This window comes from Fusarium tjaetaba, assembly GCF_013396195.1.
Source record: "Fusarium tjaetaba strain NRRL 66243 chromosome Unknown NRRL66243_c0000589, whole genome shotgun sequence".
NCBI lineage: Eukaryota > Fungi > Ascomycota > Sordariomycetes > Hypocreales > Nectriaceae > Fusarium > Fusarium tjaetaba.
Window position 1 is genome coordinate 1 of NW_023501785.1, and position 9,830 is coordinate 9,830.

Below are 9,830 nucleotides of genomic sequence, written 5' to 3' on the forward strand. Positions count from 1 at the left end.
ACAGCACAGCACAGCACAGCAGCACCACTACCACTATTACCACTACCACACGCGATCCACCCGCAACCGCCAACCTTCCTCTCCCTCCCTCCTAACGATCATCTCGACTCATCTCGGACGCTGCCACTCATTTTCTTAATAAATCTGCGATTTTACCGCCCCGCTCGCCATGGCTGACGCGCCCAACTCTGGCGATGAGCTGTACCCTATCGCCGTCCTTATTGACGAGCTGAAGGTATGCTAAGTTTGGCGGTGACGCCACGCTCCATCTCAACGCTTCCCCTTCCTACGTGGTTGTCTTATCGCCAAGAAGCGAAGAATTACACGTTCATTACTGACTCTCGATTCCTCTCCAGCACGATGATGTTTTGCTCCGTCTCAACGCAATCCACCGTCTCTCGACCATTGCTCTCGCTCTCGGCGCTGAACGAACCCGTGAGGAGCTTATCCCCTTCCTCGATGGTCAGTCTTCGATTAGCTCTCCCGCTTGCCAACATGCGCTTTAAAACCAAAGACGTCTCTTAACCTTGATATTATGCAGAATCCGTGGAAGATGAAGACGAGGTCCTTGTTGCCCTGAGCGAGGAGCTTGGCGGCTTTGTCGAGTATGTCGGCGGTTCCCAGTGGGGTCACGTTCTGCTGTCTCCCCTCGAGAACCTCGCTTCTATCGAGGAGCCCGTCGTTCGCGACAAGGTAAACGAACCCGCCGTTAACTCTAATCGCCCTTCCTCATGCTGACTGACAACGCAGGCCGTCGAGTCCCTGAACAAGATTTGCACCGAGCTTTCTTCTCAACAAGTCGAGGAATATTTCATTCCCCTCACAATTCGCCTCGCCAAGGCCGATTGGTTCACATCAAAGGTCTCGGGATGCGGCCTCTTCACAAGTCCTTACAACAAAGTCTCCCCGCCCGTCCAAGAGCAGCTGCGCCAGCAGTTTGGCCTGCTTGTTCACGATGAGACGCCCATGGTCCGTCGCCAGGCTGCAACCAATCTCGCCAAGTTTGTCAAGGAGATGCCCGCCACCATCGTTGTCGACGAAATGATACCCCTCTTCCAACACCTCGCGCAAGATGATCAGGATAGCGTCCGATTACTCACAGTCGAGGTTCTCATCTCTATTGCCGAAGCCGTTCCCAAGGAGCAACAGGCCAGCCATGGTGTGTTGCTGACAGCTCTACGCAATTTGATAGAGGACAAGAGTTGGAGAGTCCGATACATGATCGCGGATCGGTTCGAGAAGGTTCACAACACCTGCCACTCCTTATGTTCCTTGCTGGTGCTAATTTCTACAGATTGCTAAGGCGGTAGACGAGGAGGTTGTTTCTAGAGACCTCGTTCCCGCATTCGTAAAACTTCTCAAAGACAACGAGGCCGAGGTACGAACCGCTATTGCTGGCCAGATTCCCGGCTTCTGTGCTCTTGTGGATCGGAACGTGCTCCTCAACGACATCATGGGCAGCATTGAGGATCTTGTCTCGGATACATCCCAACATGTCCGTGCTGCGCTTGGTACCCAGATCAGTGGCCTGGCTCCTATCCTTGGAAAGCAAGAGTACGTCAGTCAGTCTTTGCGAACAGGGCCTCGATTCTAATTTCCCTTTTAGGACTATCGATCACCTTCTCCCCATGTTCCTTCAGATGCTTAAGGACGAGTTCCCGGAGGTTAGGCTCCACATCATCTCCAAGCTTGAGCTCGTGAACCAAGGTTAGCCACAGAACTCATTGTGTATGATATGAAGCTGACGTAAAGCAGTCATTGGCATCGACCTCCTCTCACAGTCACTTCTTCCCGCAATTGTACAACTCGCTGAGGATAAGCAATGGCGAGTAAGACTGGCGATTATCGAGTACATCCCTCTCCTGGCCAGTCAACTGGGCGTTCAATTCTTCGATGAGAAGCTCAGCAATTTGTGCATGGGCTGGCTGGGAGATACCGTTTTCTCTATTCGTGAAGCCGCTACTCACAACCTGAAGAAGCTCACTGAGGTCTTTGGTGTTGAGTGGGCCAGCGAAGCTATTATCCCCAAGGTTATGGCTATGGGTAACCACCCTAACTACCTTTACAGGATGACCACTTGCTTTGCTATCTCGGTGATTATCGCCCTTGCCTGAAACTGTGAGCCCAGACTAACTCTTTTGCAGACATTGGCGAGCGTTGTGAGCATGGATGTGATTGCTAAGTCGATCCTCCCTATGCTCGACAAGCTGGTCACTGACGATATCCCCAACATCCGTTTCAACGTGGCCAAGACATACCGCGTTCTCATCAATGTACTTCGACGTCTGCCAGACGAGGGTACCCTGTATGATCTGGAGAAGCAGGGCAGTGAGATCACACCGTCGCCTCGGGGCTCGGAGCTGATCCAACAACGAGTTGTTCCTAACCTGGAAAAGTTGCAAAAGGACGACGACGTGGATGTGCGATATTTTGCGACGACAGCAGCTGCCGAGATCTCGGGACCCATTGCTGGAGGGGAGCCTATGAATACATCGCCATAGATGAGAGACGTAATGAAGCAATAATCATTGTTGAGACAGATTTTGTCTGCTTTTTGTTTTGTCCCGTCCATATCGCTACAGAAAGAGAGAAAGACAAACAGAAGCCTATGAAGTCGTACGTTGCATATTAGAAGCTACTAGTTGGGGCTGGGCATTGCTGCGCTGAGTTGAGTCAAGATGAGAAAGGGGAAATGTTCTGCAAAAGATGCGATAAACAAAAGCTTGATGTGGAGCCTCTGAAAGGGGTAAGGAGATGATGAGCCCAGATGAAGCTTTGGGGATCACCAAAATGGGGAGGAGTCCAAGAGGGATAGTCCAAGCATTGACACGAGTCCAAATACCATTGTATGATACAACAAGAGCTCTCAGAGGTGAATGATATTGACTGTTTAGAATAGGTGCTGGAGCCAGCACAGAGTGATGATGGGTATCTTTTTTTGTTCTTCAACCTGCACTGCATCTACTGTATCCTCTATACTCTGCGGAAGCAGAGTGTGCTGATTGTTTGGCCTTTATGGCCTCCAAAGCTGAAGGAACGATATTCAACTCTGCCAACGACTTGAAACCCTTCTTCGCTGGTCTTTTCGAACCAGCCTCTCAGCTCCGTCTCGGTCCAGTTGCAGCTTGTCACCAAGAAGATGCCACCCTTGCGAACAAGGGGCAGGACTCGCTCTCGATAACATTCGCATAGCCGTCGTCCTTGAGCATCTTTCTCGTCGCTCAGAGAGATGGCATCGAAGGTGCCCTTGTCCAGTACCACATCCCAGCCCTCGGTCTGCTCGCCGTTAAGGACAGGGCTGTATGGTCCAGCTATAAGATCCCACTCTTCGAACTCGACAGGCTTCTCAAGGTCGTCTTTTGTGGTGGTAATTTGTCGCGCAAGTGCAATGCTTTGGGGGCTGTAGTCCACACCAAGAGCTCGTGCAGACCAATCCTCTTGGCGGAGGGAGAATAGAAGAGAACCGTTGCCGCAGCCAAGGTCGAGAAAGGTGGTGGTGTCGTGGGAGAGGACAGGTGAGTCCGGGTCAGAGGGGTCAAGCAGACCGTCTAGGAACTCGAGGATCTTTGCTTCAGCATCTGAATCGTCAAACCAAACAGTTCCTATGTCGGAGGGATCAGCAGCGTGGTTTGTTATCTCATTCGTGTAAAGGTCATCCCAGCTGTTTGGGGCAGAGTGTTGTTAGTCTGCAGTTTGAGAGAGAGGGAGAGAGAGAGAGAGAGAGAGAGGCGAAGGGAGAAGGTACTATTGTTTTGTGCCAAGCTTTGACGGCTCAAGATGCTGGGGCCTTTCATTTGAGGACATTGTGGGAGACTTGTTTTGGGTTTCGAGAGCAATCAAGTTATTCAGAATCTGTTCATCCATTGACATCCATATTAACAGTGACAATTATGGTAGCCCAGGTATATTTTGTGGTGGGGTTAGTTATCGAGGAAATATCCAAAAGGAGCAGGCGGTGAAAGTGGGGTAATTCTTCATGTGCCATGTTAGAACTTGGCAAACTTATAGACTACTGTACGTATGAGATGTCCATGATAGATTCAGGTAGCCAAGGTAGCAGGTACCTAATGTTCATACACGCCGAGTCGAGGTATTCAAAATCCGTCAAATATTGGTAGTCAAGAATTCTCCCAGAAGAGTTTTAGCAGTGGAGCAGAACCGACAACTGCAGTTCTTACAGACACTTCTTAGGCATAAAGCTCATATCTTACTTACCCTGAGGATACAAAGACTATCTAGTCATGTATAAATAGGCAGACAGGCATTACTGATGAACTTGATAGGGTTGGCTGATTACCAGGTACTGTAGATTGGTTCTAGCAAGGCGTAAGTCTTGAGATGTAATGGATCTCCTCAAATACCCATTGTCAGGTACTTTTGGAACGTTACATGTACAACAGTGTGTTTTCCCTGCTGCAACAGCAATCCCACAACGCAAGCAGATCAAGTCAGGTGCGTCGTGTAGATGAGCTGGCCTATCCCTACTCCGGCCTTGGAGCCACATAATCCTTTTCCATCTGTAAGAGAGGAATGGCCCTGTATGGGTATTTATCATTCGATCATCATGATCATGAATACCTTATTCCTGATATCAACCGCACCGCAAAATCATGCAAGTTTCCAAACACCAGGCCCCGTATAAGTTAAAAGTTCGTTCGTCTTTTCGCGACGATGGTTATCGCTCGTCCAGTCAATTACCGGACGAGTAGCGTAACAGCAAAGCCCCATAAGCAATAGATGTGTATGTGTATGTATGAATGTGAGAAACAGAGCCACAAACCAAGCCAAACTTAGTAGAAAGACTCGACCATGGTGTCCTTCATGCTCGTGTTGATGTTGCTGGGGCCCTGACCCTCGCCAAGGCGGAACACACTCTCGATAACGCTGAGCTCTGTGGCAGTTGTGTCGAGACCAGTCACGGCGAGCCAGTCGTTGACGACCATTCCAGCACCAACAACGTTTGAGCCACGGTTGACACTACCAGCGACGAGAGGAACCTGAAGCAAGCTGGACAATTCGTCCTGATCTTGAATAGGAGTCTTGGGATGCACGAGGCCACCCTGGTTAGACAAGCTCATGTAGCTGCCCACTAGGACATTGTCTGCGACAGTCTGACGGAAGACTTCCACGCCGAGGACATCTGCGATGATCTCTTCTGTTTCACGCTCCAAATCAGGGTGCACAAGAGCGATGTGATCGTTTGTGACGATGACGTTTCCGAGAGCTGACAAGCGCTCCTCGATACGTTGGATACGGACTGAATCGGGGAGTGAATTTCTCAAGTGCTGCAGCTCCTGGTCGGTTGTGGTTGTGGGAACGAGAAGACCCTTTCGGTTACCAGCGGTCATACGGCCAATGATACGGGTACCAGCGATTGTGGTTCGTACAGTAGGAATGATATCTTGGAGCTCGGCTTCAAAGACACTGCAGGATGTCAGCACGAGAGTAGTTGTCAGGGTAGGTGAGAGGACTTTACCTGTAGAAGTTCTCACTGGCACCGAGAGCCACGAGGGCATAAGAGTTGGTCAAGGTGGAAAAGACACCGACCCTGAAGATTGCATGTTAGCACCGATCTCAAAACACATTGTAAAGCAGCAAGGCATATCATCCATATAGGTAGATATCTGTACGCCGCATAAAAGAAAGGCGGGGGCGGGGTGTTTGAGGCACAGGGAGGAGCTTCAATCACCAGAAGAAAAGACAACAAGGATGACATACTCGTTGGAGTTCTCGAATTGAGCGCGGACGGCCATGATTGCTGTAGTGAGTGGTCTGGGTCGTGCAAGTCGTAGTAGAGTCTAGAATTTTGAGGGTGGTGTAGGTAGGTAAGGTAGTTGAAGATTGAAGTTGTCGCAAAGTGGGTGCTCGTGGTAGGTTTTTTTTTTCTTCGTCTGGTTTGGTTTTGCTTTCTTGCCCCTCCTTCTTCTTTTTCCATCTTTGGAGCGGGGGGGAGCTCTCGCCGTTATTTATGCAATTGGATGCGGTTTCTGTATCCATCACATCTATAGTGGAGCTCAGGCAGTCAGCAACTAAAAGGTCCCTTAGGTTGTCGCTAAAATTGCTCTCAGCCCCCTAAGCACGCCCCCTAGGCCCCGTCTGAAAACAGTAACCTATGAGCCTGATGACTCACTTGAAGCAAATTGCTAAGGAACCTCGCCACTAGGTATGGATTCCATTGGGCGGGTACTGTAAGGTGAAAAGGACCCTGCTTTATTTGTTACTGTAGGATGACTCTTTTTTGAATGGAAACCTATGACTCCTTGGCCGTCTATCAAGTACCCCATCCCCCAGAAGCTTACCTAGTACCTAGGTGCCCTATCCCAAGATCTTATGAGGCTCGTAGAATTCAGCCCTAGGTAGGTCCTTACTAGGTACCTAGTTAGCAATAGTAGCTTGGACCCTTCGACTCATCTTGCATCAAGTCCAAATACGGTAAGTGATGAACTTGCATCATCCATCCTAAGGTACTCCAAGTCAGTCAGGCACCTTCATTACACTCAAATAACGTGATTCGGAGCCTTTTCATGACTCTAAACTGATTTTATATATGCAGCCAGATGCCAATAGAAAATCCTTGTCGCATCATGAACTGCTCGTCTCATGGTAACATGTATGTATTTACAAAGAACAAAATAAGGGTCCGCATCCAGTATCCCTAGAGGGGAAAAAAAACCATCATCATGCCGTTCGTGATCCTTTGTCCCATCTTGCTCTGTTCGAGGTCATGTTGTCACAACCCCTTTGACCCTCAGTCAACTCTCGGGCCCTTGGTCTCTCTCCGGATATCAACTGTCGCCTCGCCATTTCACCCAACGCATGGCACTAATTGCTCGTATCCCTGAGCTTCATCGTAATGGAGTCATCAATACTCAAAGTACTCGACTTGTCTTCACAGAGTCCAGACAGGCGCCTTCATCAGAACTTGTCTCCCTCGTACTTCCAACGCCATAAATCCTGCGAATCGCACCCTGTTCGAGTCCTTCGGCAGGGCCGCTACAAAAGTGTCCTTGTCAGCATCCTTCATTGCGCTCTTCGAAGCATCGTTACCCTCCCCGCTCTCGGGCGGGGCTGCATTATTCAACGTACCAGTCTTAGCTTTGCCGCTCTTTTCGTCGTCGCCGTCCTTGTCGTCGCCCTCTCCCTCTCCCTTCTGAGCCTCCAATACTGGCAAGGCAGCCTTCTCAACCTCCATCACATGCGGCTGGACGATCTCTCCAGGCAACGGGTAGGTAATAGCCACATCCCGACTCTCCAGGGGAAGGTTGGCTGCAATGCCCACCGCAAGCTCCACGATCATTGATGCGCTACCGTCCACGCCAGGTGGTGGCGGGTTGCAAAGGAACTGGTAAAGACAGCTAGTCAGGGATGCCGTTGACTTGGCGATAAATGCATTGCGATTATCGTTCGCAGCCGCTGAGTTGAGCTGTCGGTGCAAACCGTCCAATGATGTCATCCGCCAGCTCACAATCTTGTTCGTCAAGGCGTCGAACTCTTCCTGACTAGTCAAAGTATGCGTGTTGCTTCGAATGCCCAGCTCAATCTCCTTGAGAGATTGGCTCAGCTGCGCATCCAATCCGGGGTGGAAACACTTGTTGAACACCTCCTCCATGATCCAACGTGAGATCACAGCGCGTCCAATAGCTGTCATCTCAGCCTTTCCAGTTTTGAGTGCTTCTGTGCTGACATACTTGTCGAGCCATTGCGGCACGCACCGCCAATCTTTTCGAATGTTGAACGAGAGGTTGTTAATGGCACCATTGAGTCGGTTGAATCGTGTCGAGTATTCACTGTCATCGAGAGCGGTACGCGATTGCGACATGCGCTGGTTGGCGACTGCATTCTGGAGATGCACGATTTGACCATTGAGGGCCTCAATCTGTCCCTTGCCATCAAAGTAGAGTCTCTTGACGTTCTTGTATTTAGTTACTGTAAACAATCAATCAGTATGCTGTACTCTCTGCGCCTAAGCAGAGATTCTTCTGGTCTCTACTTACACAGGTCCTTAAAAGACTTGTCATTTTCGCCAGCCTCAGCGGGAACTGCAGATACTGGCTGGGGGCTGTCCCTTCCTTGATCTACGGGTTGACCCTCATAGGGAGATGGGCGATCGCTACGGTAGGCCGGTGTCTGGCCGGCCGACTGTGGCGGCACGGGAGGTAGTGGGTTCATGTTGTTCATAGAGTTGGCGGGACGGTAAGTGGGGGGCGGGCCACCGGGGACATCGGCCTGCCCACGCAGCTTTTCGGAGTCAGGACGGCGCGCGGATGGAGGTCCTCCGGTCGGTGGTGCCATACCGGGTTGCTGCGGCTGAGTGGCTGTCTGTTGAGCAGGAGGAAGGCTCGGGGTTGAACCTTGATTCTGTATATACAGTGCGTGGTTCACAGCGGGAGAGTTGGTTGCTGATTGCAGTTTGGCCGAACGCTGGTCCGAGTCGGCGACAGGCGATTCATGCGAGAACTGAGAGACTGTTTCAGGGTTCTGAAACTGTGCGCTGGGGCCCAAGTGTGCGGGAACTGATCGGAGATCTCCACCTTGGTTACCACCCTGGTGATAGTTGCCTTGCTGTTGAGCGTTTGAGAACTGGTAAGGCTGTTGCGAAGGCGAATGCTGTGGTGGGTTGAGAGGTGATTGTTGCTGGTCGTACACGTTCGTCTCGTAAGCGCTTTGTGGTTGTTGGTCCTCCGTATGTAGCTGAACGTGGGTTTGCGGCTGCTGTAGCGGGGCCTGGCTCTGGTTCTGGTGATAGGCGGCGTCCTCGTAAGAAGGCTGCTGCTGCTGTTGCTGTTGATCTGCTTCACCAGAGACTTGGCGAATGGTGTTGTGGAGCGAAATTCGTGAAGTCTGTGAAGGTGATGGCTGGTTAGATTGATGCGCGGTATAGTGTTCATTAATATCGTCGAGACCCTGGCGAGACGAAAGCTGGGGTAAAGGGGAACGTTGACTCTCCGGGAGCTGCTGGACCTGCTGAGGAGCTCAGCTTGAGCTGGCGGATGCGGCGAGGGCGGCTAACGCCAATAGCACGGCACAGTAGCCAGGTTTAACGACTGGGGCTTGGGCTTGGGCTAGAGATGATGAAAGGAGATTGGGTCAAGTTCTGGACTGGGCTTGACGACTGTGGCTGGCCAAGTACTTTGCTGATGAGTGATAGGTACAGGCAGAGGGGAAGGCGGAGTGAGATTGGGAGTGAGATTGGGGTGTTGGGCTGGGCTGAGAGAGGGGAAGAGACAAGTGAACAAACAAGATAGGAAGACTGGGGGTTCCAGCTCACAACTGGTAAGGGGTGGGACAAGAAAATCAAGGAACGATTCAGAAGAGAAAGGCGGTGGATTGCTCACCCGCTTGGAAGGCCGACGTGCAAGGCCGCCAGTATTATCGTAGGATTGGTTGTTACTGTGGCCGATGCTTATGCTATGGTGGTGGTGGCCGTCGGATGCCCCACGATTGGACCCAGAAAATATGCCCTTAATCAATTTTCGAGTCGAGCGCTTCTCAGCAGGAGCTGTTTGCTGTTGTGCTTGTGCTTGGGCCTGTGCCTGTGCCTGCGCTTGCTGCTGTTGTTGTTGCAGCTGCTGGGGTGGAATTTGGCCGTAACGGTTCAGGTCCTCTACAGATGAGGTCTGGAGGTTATAGGGCGTGGCAGCGCTATAACGGATACTCTGCGAACGGCCCAGGCCAGCGTCGTTAAATTCGCTCTGCGGCTGATGAGGATCAAATGCGACGTTAGAAAGGTTGGAACTCTGCTGCTGCTGTAAAGAAGGAGGATGTTGATTAATGTTAGCACCGGTTGTGCTACTGGCGGCTGAAGGCGAGCTATAGAGATGCGGCGGGGG

At 51.1% G+C, this 9,830-nt stretch overlaps 4 protein-coding genes across 4 annotated transcripts; 1 reads left to right on the top strand and 3 right to left on the bottom strand.

Moving 5' to 3' along the window:
* Positions 1-169: 169 nt before the first annotated feature.
* On the top strand, positions 170-2,501 carry FTJAE_14172 (phosphatase PP2A regulatory subunit A; the record flags this gene model as incomplete). Its single annotated transcript, XM_037347382.1, has 8 exons — positions 170-235; positions 357-462; positions 542-693; positions 751-1,242; positions 1,295-1,554; positions 1,607-1,707; positions 1,756-2,093; positions 2,145-2,501. The coding sequence occupies 8 exons, from the start codon at positions 170-172 to the stop codon at positions 2,499-2,501; spliced, it is 1,872 nt and encodes a 623-aa protein (XP_037198813.1).
* Positions 2,502-2,973: 472 nt separating this feature from the next.
* Positions 2,974-3,804, bottom strand: FTJAE_14173 (s-adenosylmethionine-dependent methyltransferase; the record flags this gene model as incomplete). The annotated part of the gene is made up of 2 exons (XM_037347383.1): positions 2,974-3,661; positions 3,746-3,804. The coding sequence occupies 2 exons, from the start codon at positions 3,802-3,804 to the stop codon at positions 2,974-2,976; spliced, it is 747 nt and encodes a 248-aa protein (XP_037198814.1).
* A 986-nt stretch (positions 3,805-4,790) lies between these two features.
* On the bottom strand, positions 4,791-5,753 carry FTJAE_14174 (eukaryotic translation initiation factor 6; the record flags this gene model as incomplete). The annotated part of the gene is made up of 3 exons (XM_037347384.1): positions 4,791-5,424; positions 5,477-5,548; positions 5,719-5,753. 3 exons carry the CDS (start codon positions 5,751-5,753, stop codon positions 4,791-4,793), a joined length of 741 nt encoding a protein of 246 aa, XP_037198815.1.
* A 1,136-nt stretch (positions 5,754-6,889) lies between these two features.
* On the bottom strand, positions 6,890-9,830 carry FTJAE_14175 (uncharacterized protein; the record flags this gene model as incomplete). Its single annotated transcript, XM_037347385.1, has 3 exons — positions 6,890-7,926; positions 7,995-8,961; positions 9,336-9,830. Coding segments are annotated over 3 exons (2,499 nt in total), but the record flags the coding sequence as incomplete, so codon positions are not given.